At 41.1% G+C, this 22,962-nt stretch overlaps 1 protein-coding gene across 15 annotated transcripts in view; it reads right to left on the bottom strand.

Annotated features, from left to right (window-relative positions):
• The window catches only part of CADPS (calcium dependent secretion activator), a 475,617-nt gene that overhangs the window by 107,858 nt on the left and 344,797 nt on the right, over positions 1-22,962 (bottom strand). For 7 of the 15 annotated variants that reach the window (XM_042979336.1, XM_042979338.1, XM_042979339.1 and 4 more), the window contains 3 exons: positions 12,883-12,984; positions 11,063-11,126; positions 10,525-10,648 (listed from right to left, as the gene is read on the bottom strand). In XM_042979336.1, coding sequence (XP_042835270.1) covers positions 10,525-10,648; positions 11,063-11,126; positions 12,883-12,984 — 290 coding nt within the window. Of the gene's footprint in view, positions 1-6,237; positions 6,259-7,231; positions 7,250-8,120; positions 8,190-10,524; positions 10,649-11,062; positions 11,127-12,882; positions 12,985-22,962 lie in introns of all 15 variants that reach the window. The other 8 variants (XM_042979337.1, XM_042979331.1, XM_042979340.1 and 5 more) reach the window with 3 other exon arrangements.

Raw genomic sequence — 22,962 nt, forward strand, 5'->3', positions numbered from 1 at the left:
CCTGAGTGTGTAACTTCTTACTCTTTTCCCCCAGGTAGCTGAACCTATGTAGAGAAATACCTGACCTGGTGGTTTGTAAAACAATGAAATGTCCCTGGGCTGATCCATAACCCCCGAGGGAGCAGAGACACATTTCAGCTCAGTGGGTCTTGATGAGAATTCGTAAAGGGATTCCCTCTTGCCAAGTGCCTGTCCAGAATTCTGACAGTGAGGTTTGCCACCAGAGAAAAACAAGCTCCCTATTTTTTTTTTCCTCCCAGAGCAAAACAAAAACATCATACCTTGGTTTCCAACTTCATTTACCCAATTACCATTGCTCATGTTTACACAATTAAATCTGCTTGGCTTCCAGAGAGAGAGTTAAATGTGACTGCAGAAAAACAAAAAGACAATTCCTCCACATGCTCAGCTAAGCCAAGGAAGAGAAGCATCCAGGAGAGAGAGACGCTCCAATTAGCCCTTAAATAACCTGACCATTTCTGCTTCCAGTGAGCGCATTGCCAGTCCCTGAAATATCAAATGAGAGATGGAGATGGTTGATGGAAAACCCACTTACTACCAAGTTCCAGCCTATTGATGTGTTGGTGCAGGTGCCAGTGGTAGGATTATCCTATCACTGGAAATAACTTGCGGGTAGCAATTTGCTATGACTTGGGAACTGGGGAGACCAGAGCTAGCGTAGGAACAGAATAAGCAGATAGACGTGTCCTGCTTTCCAGAGGACCCTGCCTCTCTAAAATGATCGCTCCGTGGACCATACATTGAACGCATGTTCACAAGTCCACATGATTGCTTCAGTGATGCTATCCATTGAATACGTTTCATGTCTTACATCTTCATCACTCCCTTTCAGAAGATTTTGCCGCTAGCACAGCTTGAAGTACATGGTGGTAAAGAGGTGGGTGAATCATGCATCATTTCCTCTACTCTTTTCATTGTAGCCATTTTGCCTCTCCCCTGTAAGGACAGGATGGCGTGGCCAGTCCATTCTACCTCCAAAGTGTCTCCTGATTTTATCTCCCACTGTATAACGTCATGTGCCCACACTCTTGCCAAGGTGATCGACATGCAATTCACCTCATCATCTCTACCTCAACTGTCGCCAAAGACTGCCAGCCTGCCTTCAGTACCTCTCCTCCTCTGAAGTTCATTGTCCATGCGGCAGCCAGAGTGACCTCATAAAGCACGTATCTGAGCCTGTCCTACTCCTGCTCAGAAGCCTTTATGAGATTCCTTCATAACAAGAGTTATACTTTCATGTGTCATAACAAAGAGAGTGCCTGCCTTCATAACAAAGGTCCACCTCCTTTATTGGTACCTCTACTGAGCACATACGGCCCTTAAAAATAGCAAATTATATTCAACATCAGTCTCTCCCTATCCCATTGAATTCTGTATTTCTAGGGGCTAAAGCAGTGCCTAACCCAGGGCAGGTCCTCAAATATTGCTGGAAGGAAATCTACAGTGGATTCTGCCCAATGCAGTGCTTTCATGGAAGAACAAATATTCTGTAGTTGCAAATGCATATAAACTATACAGTAACTCTATCTCTTACCAAAAGCCTCTGGTTACTTAACAAATATACTAAGCTGAATTGCTGAATAGTAAGCATCATAACTGAAACTTCCAAACCAGAGAACAACTTCAGATGTCTTGATGCAATTAAAAATGATGTAAGATAATTTAACGTATTTTTTACCTAAATTACGTTGTATCAATAAAGAAGAAATAATGCTATTATAATATGTTTCTTCTCCAACTTGGTATCTTTGTACCCCAAATCAGCCTTTGTCCTTAAGACTGGACAGTTGCACCTGAGGAAAATGAACTGAATTCTGGATAGACACAGTAGTAGACATCTGTGACTCTGTTATGTACAGTAAACTTCCTCAGGAGAACTGCCTCTTTACTCCACATGGTTCTGGCGGGAATGTCCAGGAATGTCCTACAAAGGAAGTCATGTGACCCAAGCCAGGCCAACCACAGCACCCCACACCATCCTGGGCAATAGGATTGGCTGAGAGATGAACATGTCACTCAAGCTGGGCCAATGAGGCCCTTCTCTGGAATGTCAGACAATTGCCTGGAAAGGCAAATTCTTTTTCCTCTAGGGTCATTCACTAGGATAAAAAAACTGGTGCTATCTATAACCACGCTGGTCTCAACCCCTTCTATTGTGACTCCCACTCACAATGAAGAAGTCTGTCAGCAGTCGGAGAGATCAAAACGCACTAAAATTTTTTATTCCTGAGTCCAGGCATTTCTTAGCTATGTGGGGCAAGAATTCCCTTTTCTGACTCAAGCTTTTTGAGTTTTTTACTTTTGTTTTGTGTGTGTGTGCGTGTGTGTGTGTGTGTGTGTGTGTGTCACTTACTATAGCAAGAACCCTGATTCAATAGTACTATTAAATATTCATGCAGTCCCCAAATAAGCCTTTATGTACATGATCACGAGCTCACTGGGGCAGGATGTTGGGCATCTGAAAAGATGATCAACAGAAGTAAACACTTCAACAAAGACAGGGAATACTCCAGACAGTTCTTTCTGGGGAACCAGCCCTTGACTTCCTGGACATCTCTTCCTGGGAATGCATCAAAGACCCTGGCTTAGGTCAAATCTCCGTGTGCTGCATTCCTGCAACAGTGCCTTACATTTGCCTTTACCATAGTCAGCAGAATGGAATTACTTGTTATATGCCTGTGTTCTCTACCTTATCATAGGCTTCCAGCTAGGGACCATGACTGCTTTTGCTCATTGCTCGGGTGCCTGGTAGAGCTCCTGGAACTTAGTGAGTAGTTAACAAATATATGTAGAGCTATACGGCAATGTTTTATTTTGACATTTATGATAAAAGGATATTGTGACACTTATGATAAATCAGCTGCCCCCTAGATTCCATTGACATCCCAATCACAATCCCCTGATCAGCAGCTTCAGCATCAAGTAGGAGCTTGTTCGAAATGCAGATTTCCAGGTCCCACCAGAGACCTACCAAGTCGGAATCTACGTTTCAACAAGATCTTCAGGGAATACTGAAGTTTGAGAAGCACTGTTTTATATCCCATTTCTGAAATCAAATAATGTGTCTACACTACACATTTGGATTTAGAAGTTTCCTTTTAAATAAAATATACAAAGAATGACAGCTAATATATATAATGAATATTTACTATGTGCCAGGAAGTGTGCTAAATACTTTATTTAGGATATGTGTTTTGATCTTTCCAACAGCCCTCTGGGGGGAGGAACCATCATCAGCCTCTTTTGTAGAAAATAAAAATGAGGGGCGCCTGGGTGGTTCAGTCGGTTGAGCCTCTGACTTCCGCTCAGATCATGATCTCGCGGCTTGTGAGTTCGAGCTCCACATCAGGCTCTGTGCTGACAGCTCAGAGCCTGGAGCCTGCTTCTGATTCTGTCTCCCTCTCTCTCTGCTCCTCCCCTCTTCACTCTCTCTCTCTCTCAAAAATGAATAAACATTAAAAAAAATTTTTTAAAGAAAATAAAAATGAAGCCTAAAGAGATTAAAAAACCCATAGGAACCAAAATTGTGATTTAACTTTTTGGTGTAACAAATCCTGAGTGCTCAGGCTGGTTTGGAAGTAGTGTTTTTTTTGGAGCTGTACATAAAAGATGTACATAAAAGAATGCTGGACAGCATCAGCTGTCATGTTGAAAACTTGGGCCACTAGGGGCACCTCAAGTGGCTCAGCCCGTTGAGCAATCAACTCTTGCTTTTAGCTCAGGTCATGACTCACCATTTGTGAGTTTGAGCCCCACATCAGGGTCTGTGCTGGCGGCGTGGGGCCTGCTTGGGATTTTCTCTCTCCCTCTCTCTCTGCCCCTCCCCTGCTGTCTCTGTCTCTGTCTCTCTCTCAAAATAAATAAATAAACTTAAAAAAAACCTCAGGCCACTTAATGGATTGTGGGTGGGGCCATTATCTCTTGGCTGACAGATAAAACAGCCCAGGGGTGGTGTGGGGGCTCCTGAATGTGTGCAGGACCTTGGACCTATAGGAAGTTTGACTGGAGATAGGAAAAGATACAGAATCTCAACCCTACAGAATCTGCTTGGCAATCCTTTGGATACATTTGGCCTGCTCTAGCAGGTTTCTGTCAGTTGCAGACAAAAACAAGTCCTCATTTCTTTGGCAATCTTAGGGCATCTCAACTGCCCTCAGGAAGACTTCCCAATGAAAGGTGGGCAATGATCTAATCCCAGAAAGGGGTCCTCTTGTTTTTTGTTTGTTTGTTTGTGTGTGTTTTGTGGTCTTCCTGGATCAAAAGTTGTAGATACTTTTGAACTTGGCCACTGAATGAATGGAGATTGTCCCAGTTGAAAGGGCTGCATGGTAGAAAAAACAAAAAGGGATGGTGTTTGAATTTACAAAGATCTGAGTTCAATTCCTGCTTGAGAACGTCACTTATCCTCTCTGAATCCACAAAAGGGGTAATAATAAAGCCTTATTTATAGGACTGAGGGACAGACTGAATTATCTATCTATCATCTATCTATCTAATTTTATAAACCCTTGGCATATTTGCAGGAAAAATTGTTTTATTTCGAGTTCCAGTAGAATCCTTATGATGCTCAGAAAATTATGCAAGTATTTAGCCAAGAACTGAGGCAAAACACCAATAGTAGTGTAGACTTTCTCAGAGCTTGCTAGGTTCAGAATGTGTGACGGTTTAAATGAAATGTATTTAAAATGATAGAATTCATTTGCAGGAGTCACAGCTTTTCTTTTATAGAGTAGCAGCCTTTTACATGTTTTTTTTTTTTTAATACTGTAATTAAATAGCACATTTAATTTCTAATAATGCCACCAGACAGAAAGCATAAGCCCCCCGAAATGCCATGTGCAGAGTCCTGTAGCCTACTGGGGCACAGCCTGACTGAAGGACTCTGTAGCTGTCCACCCCAGTTTACATAGGTGATGCCAGCTGTGCCCAGCCACCTCTGTTGGTTGGCTTTGCATACCCATCTGCGTGTTTGTGCTTTGTTCCCTCTCGGGAGCCCGAAGAGGGAGGGGAAGGATGAGAAAAAAGATTTAAAGATCAGGAAGGAAACAATTACAGCGATGATTGTGATTTAGGTCTGTTTTGCCTAGAAGAGGCCTTGGACATACCAAGCTTCAAACCCATCTCTGCTTTGACCTTAACTCTTCTTATTTTTATTTTTATTTTTTTAACGTTTATTTATTTTTTAGACAGAGAGAGACAGAGCATGAACGAGGGAGGGTCAGAGAGAGAGGGAGACACAGAATCTGAAACAGGCTCCAGGCTCTGAGCTGTCAGCACAGAGCCCGACGCGGGGCTCAAACTCACGGACTGCGAGATCATGACCTGAGCCGAAGTCGGCCGCTTAACCGACTGAGCCACCCAGGCGCCCCAAGACCTTAACTCTTTTTAGGTCTCATTTTATTCTCTTGCTGCTACCCAGTCCTTTCCGCCCATCACTGTATGGGCAGTATGATTTTTACGGAGTTCAAATTGCCAAGCTGCCCCCCTTGCTTAAAAAGCTTTCACGTTTGGAAGTGAGAGCTGTGGATCTTGTCCCTTGAAAAACCCATATGCATATAAACGTGGGCATAGATTCTAGGTTAGAAACCTCTGGACCATGAGATACAGTCTGAACTCTATTACGAAGATGGTGCCTCCTGCCTACATTGCAATTTTCACCCATTACTGCTATGATTTCACCTTGCTTAGCAATCACACTGAATTACACAACATTTAAGAGTGTGACGTCTGGCCTCGGATTCTGGCTCTGTCACTGACAGGTGACAACAGGTGTGTTATCTAACCTGTGTTTCAGATTGCTCATCTCCAAAATGGGAATGATAGTAGGATCTCCTTCATAAGGGGGTTTTGAAGATTAAATGAATGAATACATAAAAAAGCACTTATGGTCATACCTGGCACATAATACACATGGAATAAGGATTAGCTACTTTTTTAAGGATTAGCTATTTTTATTAGCTGTACGGTTTCACGCATTTGCACATATTATTCCCTCTATCTAGGATGCCGGTCCACTTGCCAATGTCAGCTTACTTTCACCGATTCTACTTTAGTTTTCAGGATGTATTCAAGCTCACCACCCTCGTGAGAACTTCCATGGTTTTCTGATAATGTGCTCTTGCACGTCACTCTGTTACTCGGTGTTGCTGTGTACTGAGTTTGTAATTTCCACTTATACGCCCATTTGCACATATGCTCCGTAAGGTTAGCAGCTACGTCCCTCTTGTTTACTAGGCCCTGGCTTTCACAACTGTACCTGGCATATGGTAGGCTCCCACTAAGCACTTGTGGAATGAATGGATGAATGAATGAATGAACGGATGAATACTTTCTCTTTCAGGGAGAGAAAGGCTCATGTGTCTTGAACACAGGTTTGTGAATCTTCAAAGACCTATTGCCAGCACGGGGCTTGGCACGTGCACAAAACCGCTTTCTGAGTTGATCTGAGATCCAATCAACTTAGATTCAATGAAATATGTTTAGCGTTGATTGCATGATCATTACCTTTTGAGGATTTTTTTGACTTAAGAACAATGATCAAATATAAAATAAATAAATATAAAAAAAGAGATGAGCTTTATTTATTAAAAAGTCTTAAGTTAAAGCTTTCTTCAAAATATGCTCAAATATTTGGGGACCAAACAAGACGAAAATCTCCAAAGCCAGAGAACTTCCTAAGACCTGTCCTCCCACGACCCTTCCAGCAACAACCCCCGCTCAGCCACCCTCTGCACGCATCCTGTCTCACCACACAATACATACAAGAACAACACGGACACAACTCCTCTCCGTCTTGGCTGATAAACATTCATCAAAGAACACAAAGTTCTCAATAGGGAAGGGAACAGAAAAAAGAAATGAAAAACAAAGAGGAAGAGTAGTTTGGTTCAGTAACGTATTTTTTTAAGCACGTGAGGCCAAATCACTGAAATCCTGAAACCGAAGATGAAATGGAGTTCCGCAGCTAACCAGAGTTCTGTTCCTTCAAAGCTTATGCCTTTACGGAAACTCTGCTCTATAGAGGTCAACATCTAATGTGCAAGAGATATAGTTAGACAGCACAAATTAACTCCTTAAGTATCATCGCAACTCCACATCGGTCTTTGGGAGTTCATACGTTAAGGAGCTCTTAAAAAACAAAAACAAAAACAGAAACTCAATAATAACTCCACAGTCCTGACAGTTTATAATGCATATACAGTTGGTTCACCTGCATCCTTTTGATTCTCTATTTGAAAGAGAGAGCACAACAAGGAGAGAAGAGAGAGAGAAACAAGAACACATATGCAGGATTAATGAGCAAATGGACCAAAATGCCCCCCACTCGTGTGTGATACATGATATTGGAAGGAAAAGGTTGCCCTTGGGTTCCCACCGCCCCGAAGTGTGGGGGCCAGCAAAAAAAGGCTCCTTCACAGAGGTGGAAAATGCTGCACAAATAGAAAATTAGTAAAATTAAGTTTAATGTGAAATCAAGCTATGAAACATACACGAACTCTCCAAGTGACAATTAAGTCAAATGTTCTAGCCAGAGCTTAGAGGACAGGGACAAGTCAAAATCTCCCGAGAGAATAAGGAAAAGCTTCCCAGCTTGAGAGAGAACAGACAGGAGGCATACAAGATCTAATTTTTACACAGGATGGACCACCTTGTGTGATCTTATACCCATAATAGTTTCACATCTTCAACATGGAAAGGAAGGCATGATTTTGCCTCAGCTACCCCTTTTCTGACACCTAACGCATTGTTCCCGGCCTAGTGGCTACCTTTTGATTGTGTACCAGTGACAAGCACTTTACAAATTGGGGTTACACACAAGCAAAGTAAAAATGCATTCAGGTCACAGACAGAGAATAACTGAAAAACTTACGGACAAATCTGAGTTTATCACAAACAAATGGCTTAATTGTCTAACCTGTTTGAGGCTGATAAAAAGTGACTGAACTTCTCACACTGGGTTTCACAGACAGAATCAACAGACAAGCCAATGCTAAAAAACTTGAAGCAAGGAGAGTGAGTTGGTTTGGATCTGGATTTTCTTGAAATAATGAAAACGGAAAGAGTGAAGACAGCATGGCGAGGAGGCGGTAGGTACTCACGAATGGTTAAATCCATCACTTGGGAGGCCAAGCAGAAGACAGGATGCTCATACATTTCTCTCTTTTTCCCTATAAAAGAGGATTTGGGCATGCAAGAGGCTTAGGTCAGAGGTAAAGAGGTTAAAGGTCATAGGTTAGAGGAATACGTTACATTAGCTCAAAGGAAAATAGCCACAGAGTATTTTGGGATAAACACGGGATAAAAGAAAAAAGGAGTTTCAAAATTGGAGATCTACTGGATTAACCATTCAGCATGCCGTGAGTCACGAGAGAGATTGTGACCATGATTTTACACGTCTCTTTAGAATTGTTGGCAAGAGTACAATGACCAAAAACATCATGAGTAAAGGGAAACAGAATTTCATTGATTTAAGGCTCCAAGATACTAAGGATTTCAGACTTTAGTATCTAAGGCTCTTGAGGTATTTCTTCATAAACATAGTCTCCAGCGATATCACTATAACTTCATTCCCAAATTCTCAGGGGACTAAGCTGTGGCTCAAATGTAAAAACGTAAGATTTCTTTTCTGAGCACAGGATCAGAACCTCGTAAAAGAAAGTTGTTTGGTAGTAGCATCTCCAAAGCTGCAATGTCTCAACCTACGGTGGACTATGTTCATGAAAGAAAACCTGATACATGCAGCCAGAGGATGTTGGGTTGTCTGAATTAACAATCCCAGCATGCTTTGAAATTGGTGTCACAGCCACTTTTGCAGAGGTAATGTCAAAAAGTGGCTGAGCCAATCACGGACAAGGAAGGAGAGAAGCGGAAGAGAGCAGGTAGTGTGGAATGAGGTACTTCTCTGAAAAGAGAGTTGGAAAAAAAAGATTGGTTTCTTCAAAGAATCCCCAGACCTAAAAGTCACAGTGCAAAAGATAATTAACACAACCAAGAAGAATTGAGGCACAAAAGGAAATTACAGATCAGCTGATCTACTTTGGAAATGAATGCATTTTTACTTACAGATCTTAAAGTTTGTTTTTGGATATATTTATCTGAAAGAAGAGAGCAGATCTTACCGAAAGACTAGTAATAACTAGACCAAGGCCTACGAGGCAGCAGCCATGGCGACCGGACGTTTCTTGATCCCATCCCATCTCTGGCCTTGCCTAGAATTATTAGGTACCTGGTTGACTTTACCAAATACAACCAATCATTATGTCCTGGGAAGGTAAATGCTAGAACAATTATTTGCTAATATAGCCCTTTAATGATCTTCTTGTTCCTCTATTTTTGTCACTCATTACCAAGTCAAGAGTTGATAAACATCCTTTTAGTGCCCAATTCTTAAGTGTTTCTCCCTGGGTGCATAGCAATGAATTCATTACCACTGGTACACAATTTGCATTGTCAGACAGACAAAATTGAGAGAGGGAGGACATGTAATGTACAGAACACTGCGATTTGACATGACCTTAACCTAATTCTCTAAGGAAACAAGGACTTCGGCAGGGTAAGTGATAGGGTTTTGGTGGTTGATTAGGTCTTTTTTTTTTCCCCCCAGTCAAGTCCTGAAGGCAGACAATGGGCATTTGCTGGTTTTAGTCAGGTGTTTCACATGTGAGAGAACATCAGATTCCAGAATGCGGACACACTGAGTTTTGCACACAGAACTTCCACATTTATACACTTACACCACTGGTCAAGTTGGGTGTGGTTTTCAAATCACCCTATAGCAGCCAACAGGGTAACAATGAAAAGTGATTAATACCTTTGCAAATGAATAGGTCCCAAAGAACCATATCTTCTCAAGTAGAGTTTACTCAAAGTGCCTTTTGGGTGATTACTTGGTCATCAGTGCCTGCTTCCCTAAAACTTGAGAGGGCAGTGGTAACAACCATCCTAGGTCTGGAGCAACAAGAAGGAATGAGATCTAAAGCAAACCAGGAGCCATCAGAGACAGCTGAACACGAACCTGCCATCAGGTTTGAAAATGTTACCCAAAGACAAGATATTCTCAAGGGGCAAGAAAGAGTAAGCAGAAATCTTGATGTTGTTTTGTTCAATGCTCGTTTTACCTCCAAGGCTGTCAACAATGGACAACAAAGTGCTCTGTTTTCCTCTATTTAAAGAAGGCAGCAGTCCCACAGAACCTCTTCTTAGGAAAACATTACTCACAGAGCAAAGTTAATGCCGACACAGACTCTCAAAAGGACCTTCGTTATCTGATAACACCCTATATTCATATTCTTCCCCTCAAAAGACTGCTGCCTGAGCCCCTGTTCTTAATTCATTCATTTGGCTGCAGCCAAGGAAGCTTTCATATTTCAAGTGCTTTCAGGTTTCAATTTAACATATTCAGATGGACCACTGTTTTCTGGTGCCCATTAGAAAAGACAGACTCTTCCCCAGGGAGGCATACCAAAATTTAAAGAAGTAATTGGGGGCAGAAGGGAGCCTTACCTTCGATTTTAGCATATTCTGAGAGCCGGGAGTAGTTGACTAAAGCAGCCTGCTCTAGACATTTCCGGATGACTGTTTTTACCTCCTCTTGTGGTACGGGGGTAACAATATCTTTCATCAAAACCTTTAGGTGGGAAAATAAAAGATTATTAAGATGTTCAACCAAATGTGTTACTCATTTATGTTTCTTAAAGAGCTCAAGTTTAAAACGAGTTGTGAATGCCTCCTTGTGACTTAATACTGATTGAGAGCCATCGCTAAACGGAACACACAGAGTTGTAATGCACAGTTAGGATGGCAAAACCCATCTATGAATCAAGGAAGGGCCAGGAACATATCTTCAATATATGCTAACTATTTGGGAGTCTGGAGATAAAATATCTAGAATTTTGGCAGTTTCCCCACGTTTATTCTGGTATTTGATGAATGGTAAGTGAAGCCTTGAAAAATGACAAACTAGGTCATTCAGCCATAATATTTCATTACAATCATGTTCATGTCTATATATATGTAATCTGTCTTTTACTTCCATTCTTACCCTTTCCAAGAGTGATAGAGTAGCTTTTAAAGCCCCTTCAGGTCGACCGAATGGAAAGCAATACCTAAAAAACAGAGAACATTCTTCAGGTTGCCCAAATACATTACATTTCAGCATGAAGTATGCTGCAATTTGATTCCTATAGCAACTCTTTCTGAGGCACAGAAAATGCTTTTTATTTTGTCACGTTGTGTTATGTTAATCTGAATTCACACCATATATGTGTGTATATAATGTATATATGTGTATGTGTGAATAATGACTAAAGAGGGACTCTGCAAGTGTCTGCAGCAGAAAAGAATATTTAGAGTGATGGCATAAGGCTCTGTTTAGATTTCTATTGTGAAGGAAAACCATTTGTGAGCTCACATGTGACCTTATATATTATTATAGAGACCAGGAGTAAAAAAAAAAAAAAAAAATTAGTTAAGACAGACTAAAGTCCTAACATATTTACTCAAATCTCCAAAAGCTTTACTAGAGGAAATGAAGGAGTGTATTTTGAGCAAATTCATGCTTTTGCTAGATGTACTTCTTTGACTGCAGTTTTTAATTGTTATTGGGTCTTTTGTTACTGGCAATACATCTTGCATATAGAGAATAATCAATAAAAATTTATCCCAGAGGATTTTGATGGCACAGAAAGAGCTAGGTCCTGTACTCCTAAGAGTTCCATTGACTATTTGGGGCTGTCACAGGCCTTTTGAGCCACTGTTCCTCATGGTACCAAGGAACCAGCAGAGGCTACTTAAATTCAAACTATCTCCTAGGCATGTGTCCAGCTGAGTGGTCTGGGGCAAGTTCCTTAACTCTCTCACCTTTGGTTTACTTTTTATTTGAGACTGTGACAACGACCTTACAAAGTTGCTCTGGGAATAAAAAATCGAGTTAATGCCTAACCAGCCGTGAGTCCTGTATCTTGACCCCTAGGAAATGTTTAAGAAAAAGGATCAGTTTATTATTATAAATGTTCTTACTATTTTTGAGTTACTATCTCAGGATCTCTAGTCTACAAGCACCAGTGCAGCGATAGAAATGTCTAATTTGCTGCAAGGCAGAAGCGGGCTATGTGGTGCAAGGCTGGACTTGGACCTGCTTGCTGTGTCAAGGGCACGGGGTAGAGTCAATCTGCCAAGGCAGATCTAAGTTTCCTTCTTTCCCTTAGTAGACGGCTAGCCCTGTTTCTGAGGTAAGAGAGAAGGTGGACACTCTCATATGGATCCCACTGCCTTCCTTCCCTGTTCATGTGATCTGATTCACAGGATTTTTCACGGGTTTAGGAACCTTGTAGAAATTTCACATTCAGCTTCTTAACAGAGATGTAAAAAATGGATTGATGACCAGGGTCAGCTTGCAAAAGGAGGGCTCTGTTCTTTCAGTGGAAGTAGAATGAGCTGAAGATGTCAAAGTCTCCTGGCTATTGCAGAACCCTGTCCTATTGGTTTTCATTTCCATTCAGTTACCTTTTTTTTGTTTTTTTAGAGGGACGGAGAGCACAAGGGAGTGGGGGACAGGTGCAGAGGAAGAGAGAGAGAGAGAGAGAGAGAGAGAGACAGAGAGAGAGAGAGAGAGAGAGAGAACGAACCCCAAGCAGGCTCCATGTTCCTGACATGGGGCTTGATCCCACAACCCTGGGATCATGACCTGAGCCAAAACCAAGAGTCAGATGCTCAACTGAGCCACCCAGGTGCCCCTCAATTCAGTTATTTCTAAATATCCAATGTGTCACTGACAGGTTAACAGTTTTAGAAAGTTAAGCCCTTTATTTGCCCCACCCCAGTCTCACCCTCTTAATTAACCCCTCAACCCCAGATCCTTACCTAAAATGTGTAATCTGATTTTCCAACAGAACTCGGAGTCTCTCTTTGATTTCTTCAAAACGTTCCTTCTCTTCAACAGTCACGGTTCCAATTCCATCAGGCCTGAAAGAAGACATGTCATGAAGTGACGGGAACCTCATACACTGACATCGTCAAATCACATCTCTAGCAGGAGGAAACTGTCCACTTCAGAAGAACAATTACGATGATCGATGTGACCTTAGGAGAAGTCCTGCTTTTCACAGGTGGCTACTAAAGGGCACGGGGTATGCTGGGGTTATCTTTTGGAGACATTCGTAGTACTGTCACTCATTTATTGTGAAGTGGTAAAATGTATAAACTGGTGGCCAGAAAGTCCAGTTTCTAGACCTTTTGTTTGGCTCACAGCTTCTTAAGATTTTTGAACTATTTGTCAGCATTTTTTTTAAGTTTGTTTGCTTGTTTGTTTATTTAGTGTGTGGGAGAGGCAGAGAGAGAGAGCATGCGCGCGCGAGAGAGCCAGGATCCCAAGCAGGCTCTATTTGCCAGCATTTTTAAAAGTGTATTTATTTACTTAGAGTATGGGAGAGGGGCAGAGAGAGAGAGAGAGAGAGAGAGAATCCCATACAGATTCTATTTGCCAGCATGTTTTAAAGTTTATTTATTTATATAGAGTATGGGAGAGGGGGAGAGAGAGAGAGAGGGAGAGACAGAGAGAGAGAGAATCCCAAGCAGACTGCACATGGTCAGCACAGAGCCCGATGCGGGGCTCGAACCCATGAACCATGAGATCGTGACCTGAGCCGAAGTTGGACACTTAACCGACTGAGACACCCAGGTGCCCCAATTTGCCAGCAATTTTTAAAGTTAGGAAAGTTTTACAACACAATTCTTTTGAAAATTTGGAACAACTGGCATTAACTGGTGAGTAACAAGTAATAGCTTTTTAACAGGGGCAGGCACTTAACTGTCCACATCTCTCAATTGTATTAAATATCTCTCTTGTAGGCACTTAGGTTTGGGACTCCTGAATTACGCACACAAACTTCTAGAAAAAACAGGTGCCTTGTAAATATCTGTCGTTTTTGGTGTTAAATGTTCCTAAGTGACTCAATGTCTAGCTTATATTACAGATGTTCAGATTCTTTTAAGCACTAATGTATTAACTGAAGAACAAATTATAAGACATTGGGTAAAGTGAAAGACATTGATGAAAGAAATGAAAGATGACACAAATAAGTGGAAAGATATCCTATATTCATGGATTGGAAAAATTAGTATTGTTAAAATGTCCAAACTACCCCAAGCCATCTACAGATTTAACGCAATCCCTATCAAAATTCCAATGGCATTTTTTTACAAAAATAGAAAAAAACAATCCTAAAGTGTGTATGGAACCACAAGAGACCCAAAGAGCCAAAATAATCCTGATAAAGAACAAAGTTGGAGACATCGCAATTCCTGACTTAAAAGTTTATTACAAAGCTTTAATAATCAAAACAATATGGTACTGGCATGAAAACAGATGCACAGACCAAGAGAACAGAGCTGAGAACCCAGAAGTAATCCCTGCATATATGGTCAACTAATATTTTAGACAGGGGAGCCAAAGATGAACAATGGGAAAGAATAGTCTCTTCAATGAATGATGTTGGGGAAAACTGGATATTCACATGCAAAAGAATGAAACTGGACTCCTATGTTGCACCACTCACAAAATTAACTCGAAATGGATTAAAGACTTAACTGTAAGACTTGAACCCGTAAAAATCCTAGAAGAAAGCATAGGGAAAAAGCTCTTTGACATTGGCCTTGGCAACAATTTTTTTGGATATGACACTAAAAGTAGAAGCAACAAAAGCAAAAATAGACAAGTGGGGCTACATTAAACTAAAAAATTTCTGCACCGCAAAATGTAAAGGTAACCTATGGAATGGGAGGATATACTCCCAAACCATCTATCTGATAATAGACAACAGAAATATAGAAGTCATAAAATTCTATAGAAAAAACCAAATCATTCAATTAAAAAATGGGCAGAGGACTTGAATAGACAGATGGACTTTAACAGTCTTCCAAAGGAAACATACAAATGGTCAAAAGATACATAAAAACATCACTCGTCATCAGGGAGATGCAAATCAAAATCACAATGCGATATCACCTCACAATGGCTAGTACTGAAAAGACAGCAAGTGTCTGCAAGGATGTGGAGAAAAGGGAGCCCTTATGCACTGTTGGTGGGAATGTAAACTGGTGTGGCCACAGTGGAAAACAGTATTGAGGTTCCTCAAAAAATTAAAAATAGTACTATCACATGATTTGATAATTCCACATCTGGGTATATACCTGAAGGAAAGGAAATTACTTTCTTGAAGACACATCTGCACCCTCGTGTTCACTGCAACATTATTCACAACAGCCAAGATATGGAAACAACTGAAGCGTCCATTGATGGATGAATGGATAAAGGAATTCATGGATAAATATATATATGATGGAATTATTTTTATATGATGGAATATTATTCAGCCATAAAAGAAAGGAAATCCTACCTTTTGAGACGACATGGATGGAACTTGAAGGCGCTACGCTAAGTGAAATAAGTCAGACAGAGAAAGACAGAAACTTCAAGCTCTCACTTACATGTCTAATCTGAAAAAGTCGTACTCATAAGAATACAGAATAGAATGGTAGTTGCCAGAGCCCAAGGGCTGGCAGAAACAGGGAGCTGTTAACTAAAGGGTACAAACTCCCAGCTATAACATGAGTAATGGTACTGTATTTATATACTTGAAAGTTGTTAAGAGAGGAGATCTTAAATGTTATCGCCCACACTAAAAAATGATAATTATGTGAGGGGATGTAGGTGTTAATTAACCTTGTCATAATAGTGATTTCACTATATATATATATATATATATATATATATATATATACACACACACACACACACACATATATATACACACATATATATACACACACATACACACACACACACACACATATATAATATATATATATGATCAACACATTAGATACCTTAAACTTACACAGGTTACATGTTAGTATCTCAATAAAGCTGGGAGAAAAGAGAACAAACCACATATGATGCGTTTCCATGCTAGTGAACTACTGGTCATTTTAATAACAAGAAGGACCCTAGCAAATATAAGTAAATTCCAGTTTAAACCCAGTATTCTCATATTTCTGAATCGCCATCAGGTTTCCACACATTTTTCCTATTTGCTTTGGACTGTTCAAGTTGAAAATACAAAAGGAAGCTGCATATTTATAGCCCAAATTTATCTGTGCCAAATTAGACGTGGGATAATCTGACCCATTCAAAGACTTCAGCTTCCCAGATCCCGTAGTGACTTGTTTTGACTACTGGCTGAGCCAGTTTGCAGATTGGCGTGTCACCATGAAACTTCTACTGGAACATTCTTCAGTTTGCAAATGGGAAGTCATCTTGAGACCAAACAAATGGTCTTATTTATAGGTCTTCTCAAGGATCCAGCATAAGTTGGGAAAATCCTGTATACTAGACCAGTCTGACTGCACAAAAGACTTGGCAAATGACAGCAATGTACCTCCTGTTAGGGGTTAATTGGTCAGCTTCCCTTCTTTATAAATACTAAAAATTCCCCACTTGGAAAAAAAAAAAAAAGAAAGAAAGAACAAGAAAACTTCCCCTCCCCAACATTATTAAAAACACCCTTAACAGTAAAATTCTCTAAAATCCATTTCTTCACACTCCCCTGAACTGCCCTGAAGAAGAGGCCAAATGGTAAATATCAGGTAGGACGTTGGAATATGAATATGTCTTTATTTTCATGTTTTCTAGATAAATCCTAAATGTCAATTTACAAAGTTTATTTAAATTTTTTTTCAAGATTTTTTGTCAGTAATCTACACCCAATGTAGAGTGTGAACCTAAGACCCCAAGATCAAGAGTCGTATGCTCTATTGACTGAGCCAGTCAGGTGCCCCTGTTTAAAATTTTTTACATATGAAATGTCCATATGTAAATCTGCCCATATGTGAATCCGTAGCTACATCTCAGGATGAATTCATTGGCCTCCACAAAACATAGGTGATGCTTTTTGGTGTAGTAACTTCTTATGTTTATAATCTACAACTTTCTATAGCTGTGGTTTTTATATTTAGATTTTGTTTACACAAAATACAACTCGCTAATGCACTGAACACGTTTATCTGATTGGCGTGTGCACATACTCGATTTGGGAAAGTGGGAGCCATTTTAAGCATTTTGTTTCTTAGCAGGGATTAGCCCAGAGATAAACGCTATTAAAATATAATTTACAAATCAGGAAGGGGCTTACAGATCACAGGAAAAAGCATGGAAATCATTTAACATGGGAAGCCCAGAGATGCATGTGGCTATTTTTAGGAGATAAATCTTCCTGAAGAAAATCATTCCTCACTTAGCAAGACTTGTAAGGCAATTATTAGGCAATAAGAAAGTAACTTTTAGATTTGTGTTTGAGATGATAAAAACTAAGCATTGAGGGTGTGTCTGGCCTTCTCAGTTAATCCTCACTACAAAGGGTATTATTACAAACATAAAATTCAATTATGTTTCTTTCCCTTTTGTTCTGATGATTCACAGTTGTGATTATTTAAGGTATCAGCAGCTTCCAATTCCCTGACAACCTCCGACTACTTTCTCAACACTATTAATCTCACTATTCTAAAAAAGTAAATGACAAAAAATTATTAATGTAGCCTTTTCTTAAATTTGCTTCTTGGGGCCCTTGGGTGGCTCAGTCCATTAAGTGTCTGACTCTTGATTTTGGCTCAGTACATGATTTCACACTTTGTGAGATCCAGCCCTGTGTTGGGGGCTGTCAGCACAGAGCCTGCTTGAGATTCTCTCTCTCTCTCTCTCTCTCTCTCTCTCTATCTCTGCCCCTTCCCATTTGCACTCTCTCTCTTAAAATAAATAAATAAACATAAAAAATTTGCTTCTTAATTGCCTATATCAGTGCAAATAGTTTTAACTTAAAATGAATGCAACTAAGTTTATGTTTGTAAGGTAAATAGTACAGAATTGACCAACAAAAATAGGTGATTTAAAAAGTCATGATTTTGACATCGAATGCAAATTTCTTTGTAACTGCCAGAATTGCTCTGAAATGGTACTGGGGACAGATGATGTTATTTTACAAACTGAGGAAGAGACAGGCAGGAATAATACAATTTATTAAAGATCACAGGTGGTAACTCTATCAGTTGAAAAGTAAAAATATCCTTTTTTGTTTGTTTAATTTCACTGCATTTTTTAAAGTTTATTTATTTTGAGAGCAAGCTAGCATGAGGGAGGGGCAGAGAAAGAGAGAGAGAGAGAGAGGGAGAGGGAGAGGGAGAGGGAGAGGGAGAGGGAGAGAGAGAGAGAGAGAGAGAGAGAGAGAGAGAGAGAGAGAGAAAGAGAATCCCAAGCAGGCTCCACACTGCCAGCTCAGAGCCCCAGGAGGGGCTCAAACTCACGAACCATGAGATCGTGATCTGAGCCGAAATCAAGAGTTAGTTGCTCAACTGACTGAGCCACCCAGGTGCCCCTCATATCATTATTTTTGAAAATTCTGTCAAGTACCAATTTCTTTTCTGTTGTTCCCTGTAATTTGTCAATGGGAATTATACAGGCTTAGATTTCTATGGGTTTGGCTTATCACATCAGGGTCACCAGTTGTGGGTTTGGCTTATCACGTTGGGGTCACCAATTGAGGGTTCGGCTTTTGGCTTTGTCCAGCAAAGCCAAGGACAGCAGAAAGGGTTACTCAAGACTCCACAAGTCAAGAGAGGTGAGAGGGAGGCTAAGGGAAGTCTCCCCAAACTGCTCTCAAGCTCCCATATTTATTAGGCATAAATTATAGGGAAAAAAACATTGCACAATATGACAGTGGTACGGACCAGTAAGAAGTATAGAAACCATGCAAAACAACAAGGCCTTCCCAAGACTACACAAGCACAGATGCCTAAACCAGGATGGAGGACAAGATAAGATATTCCATAGATAACATGGTCTAAAGAATTCATGGACACAGTAGGGACCCAATCCCTAAACACACATTAACTAGACATTGGTCAGCTGTTTTCAGCATGGCCAGAAATCAGTGTAATGGGTTTCCTATAATCTCCTCAGCTAGGACATAGCTAATTTGATTTCTCACAAATTTCTTATTTTTTTATTTAAAAAGATTTTTTAGTATAATTTATTGTCAATTTTGTTTCCATACAACACCCAGTGCTCATCCCAACAAGTGCCCTCCTCAATGCCCATCACCCACTTTCCCCTCTGCCCCACCCAATTACCCGCAGATTTCTATGGAGCTACTAACTGAAAATCCTGGCTCAATATTTTAGGGAACACTGTTTTCAGAGAAGCAATAAAATACTTTGCCTAGAGTAGTGGTCCTCAAACCTAAGCATGCCTCAGATTACCTGGAGGATGGGGCTGAGAGTTCGTTTTCTAACAAGTTCTCTGATGCTGCTGGTCCAAGGAGCCCCCTTCGAGAATCTCTGCTTTAGATCAAGAAAATATCTTGTGGGTGGCTCTTCCAGTGGTTGAAAGGGTAGGTTTGATTCAGGATTCCCCAATGCCCTTGTATTGGAGTGAATCTGGAACCAGAGATCTTCTCCAAGCAAGAGGGTCCACTTATAAAGCTACGATCCCTTCTGGAAGTGGTGTATGTGCTATTTCAAAGTGCCATCCCAGGCAGTGCTGGTTGCAAAATAAGTAGAGGAACTGTATTGGTGTCTCTCAGAAGCCCTGCTTGTGTGTGTGTGTGTGTGTGTGTGTGTGTGTGTGTGTGTGTGTGTGCGCGCGCGCTTCTTTTCTGGAAACATTGGGAGGTGATTCTATAATTGTCATAAAACTGGCTCTGCATGGTGTTCCTTTCTCCATACTGTTAACACTTAAGGAGTCACAAAGAATGAGAGAAGAGAGATAAAGCTGGATTTTAAATTCCAAACGAGCAAATCCCAGGCTGAGATGTGTCTTTACTCAGAACATGTGTTTAGGAACGCTGAATTTCCCATTCTTCTGTGTCCTGAAGGGTGCCTTTCCTGCCTTCTTGGTTTTTGGCTTCTTAGCACCCACTGTCACTTCTTAACACCTGAATGTCCTTCGGAAGAATGACCTTGCCCACACCGCGCATACCCTTGGGGGGAAGAGTAAACTGGGGTCCTGTTTCCTGCTGTTTATATACTGAGGGCCTTCCCACAAGCCAGTCCCCCCCTCTTATGGACACTGTGTGTCTAAGCTGGACTATGACCTAAGCTCAGTCAACTGGACACACTTTTCTGGAACCTTTATGTTGAGTAAATAATGCAAAGATAGAAGAAACAGGTGGAATTGGCTCGCCCTAGCAGCTGTGCCCTGACCAGACAGACTGTCCTCACAGGTCAGTAGTTCTTAATCTTTGCCTATACTTTGGAACCATGTGACAGCTTTGACAGTCTCATCCTCAAACTCTGATTCAATTCACCTGCAGGGGGATGTAGACACTGTCACTTTTACAGCTTCCCAGGTTATCCTAATGTGCTGTCAAGGGTTGAGAACTGCTTTTGTCTTGTTTCCTACCTTTCTGTAGCTTCCTTTTTTTTTTTTAATGTTTATTTTTGAGTGTGAGTGGGGGAGGGGAGAGAGAGAGGGAGACACAGAATCCGAAGTAGGTTCCAGGCTCTGAGCGGTCAGCACAGAGCCCGACGCGGGGCTTGAATTCATGGACTGCGAGATCATGACCTGAGCCAAAGTCGGACGTTTCACCGACTGAGCCACCCAGGCACCCCTCTGTAGCTTCCTTGACTCCAGTTTTCCCCTCAAAAACGGAGAGGATCCAGACTTAGTTTTTATTACTTATACTGATGTGAGTTCATAAAGCACGATCTCCTTTTTCCTAGAAGGAGGGGATATGCACATCATATAGTAAAATCGTTCGATGTCTTTGAACCTAGCTTGAGAATCTCACACACACACACACACACACACACACACACACACACACACAGCTACAAGGAAATGTGGTCCTGGGCCTCCGGGTCCACCTAACTGCACACTGGCTAACAACTCACTTCTAGTATATCATGACCCTGCAAACTTGAGACAAGGTGCAGGTCCAGTGCAGTCATTTTTGGAACCCCATGAGGGACAGGAAGCTGCCCCACCTGCAGGCCACCACTGCCACCAGAAGTAGGTCTCTCTGGCCACAACAGACTATATCACTTCTGACACAATGGGCATCTCCGGAATCCACCTTTCAAGTTTTCGGCAAACCATTTTCTCACTGTCCTTCACAAAGTTGACATTTTCGGCTGCACGACAGGAAAGATGTCACGTCGGCTGCTCTTCAAGTCCTTGTCACCGTGGTCAGTACCAGTTCTGTCACCTTCACTCTCCTCACACTCGCCCATCTTGAGCCATGTCACAAATAATAATTTATCTAGAGTTGTGTCTTTTTTTTTTTTTTTTTGTCAGACTGAAACTACCACAACCCAGCGACCCGTCTTTCAAGTTACTAGTTACGCACATTGTTCTCCCTCTCCCCAAATGCTTCGGAGCTAGACCTTGTTAATGGATGACTTTTATAGGAGGGATCTCATATGATTAAGAACTAGGCTTTTCATGTGAAACGTTTTATTTTGAGATTTGAAATTAGGTGCGAAGAATCCAGTCAAAGAAATCAAGCGGCAATGTGTTTCGTGAAAGTGACCTCATCTCCTTGGATTGTTCAATTGTCCCCCCACACTCAGGTAAGCACACAGATTCCTAGCATCTTGTCACCCTGCTGGTACAGTTCTCCACATTGTGTTGAAAGCTCAGCTGCAAAACCCTTGTTTGGAAGCTGAGCTATCTTTTCAAGAAGGTCAGAGGACTAGATTCATTCAAAGCTTACAGCGACGGATGTGTTGTGGTATTGCATCTGTTTAGTGATCAAGTGTAGAACCCAGGTGTGAGAGAATATGCATGGGTTCAAAAGACAGAAGAGGGTCTGGTCCACTTCTCTGCATACAGCCAGCTTTAAGCTCCAATCACTACCAACAAGGGGTAAAACTCCAGCTGAAGTGGGAATATACTTTCTCTCCAAATGCAAATGTCCACATATGCTGGTGCAGGCACCGTAAACATGATATATTCTCTCTCTCCAAATGGATGCATGCCTGCAGACCGCATTATGGATCCCTGAAAATGTCCTTAAACAAGCATGATAACTGAATCCTACTTGCTACTAAATTGTTCCAGCCCAGAAACATGAGAGCTTAAAGGGCCAGAGTGGGACAGGGTATCTTAGATGGTTCTTGCAATGCTCCCTAAATAGAACATGTAGACCAAAACACTCTCTTAACCTCTCTCTCTTTTGAAACGGATTTCCCCTAGCAACTCTTTATCCTTACAACTTTTAGAATGATACCTTTGAATTTAATCCAAGAGCGGAATATTTTCTTTTGTCTCTTTCAAGCGACTAGTAACTACAAATTCAAGATAACACCAAAGCATTATCATCTCAAAAGAAGACATCCCTGCTTGCTCATCTGGATGGCTCGTATAATCTCTAGGTTAATTATACACTGTAATTAGGACTCTCACATCCAATAGTCACTGCTTCATTATGAAAGCCCAGCCTTTCCCTTTCCTCCCCTCTCCCTCCAGCCCAAGCCCCTTTTCTAATTATGCCCTGATGCCCTGGGGCTCAGACACGCTGCTAAAACAAATATATCAAAGTGTTTGTATCACAAAGACTAAGATAGGAAGCAATAACAAGCAGTTTCTACAACCTTACAATTGAAGGCATTGAAGCTTCTTGAGGTTGGGTATTATTAATTTTTAAAAAAAGGGTTGGAGGGGGCAAAAATTTATCAGTGAGATCTTCTCTGACTTGTTTTCTGTTTTTCTAAACATGTAGCTAAAATCCAAAAATATCAGAAAGTTTCTTTGCTCTCTATAAATACGGGGGTGATTGAAGTCTCTCTCTACCGATCAAATCTCAAAGAACATGGATGCTATTGATACAAGGACACTAGTTAAGGGGATGGTCCAGGTGCTGAATGAAGGGAGAGCCCAAGAAGTGACTACAG

This window comes from Panthera tigris, chromosome A2, assembly GCF_018350195.1.
Source record: "Panthera tigris isolate Pti1 chromosome A2, P.tigris_Pti1_mat1.1, whole genome shotgun sequence".
NCBI classification, from domain to species: Eukaryota; Metazoa; Chordata; class Mammalia; order Carnivora; family Felidae; genus Panthera; species Panthera tigris.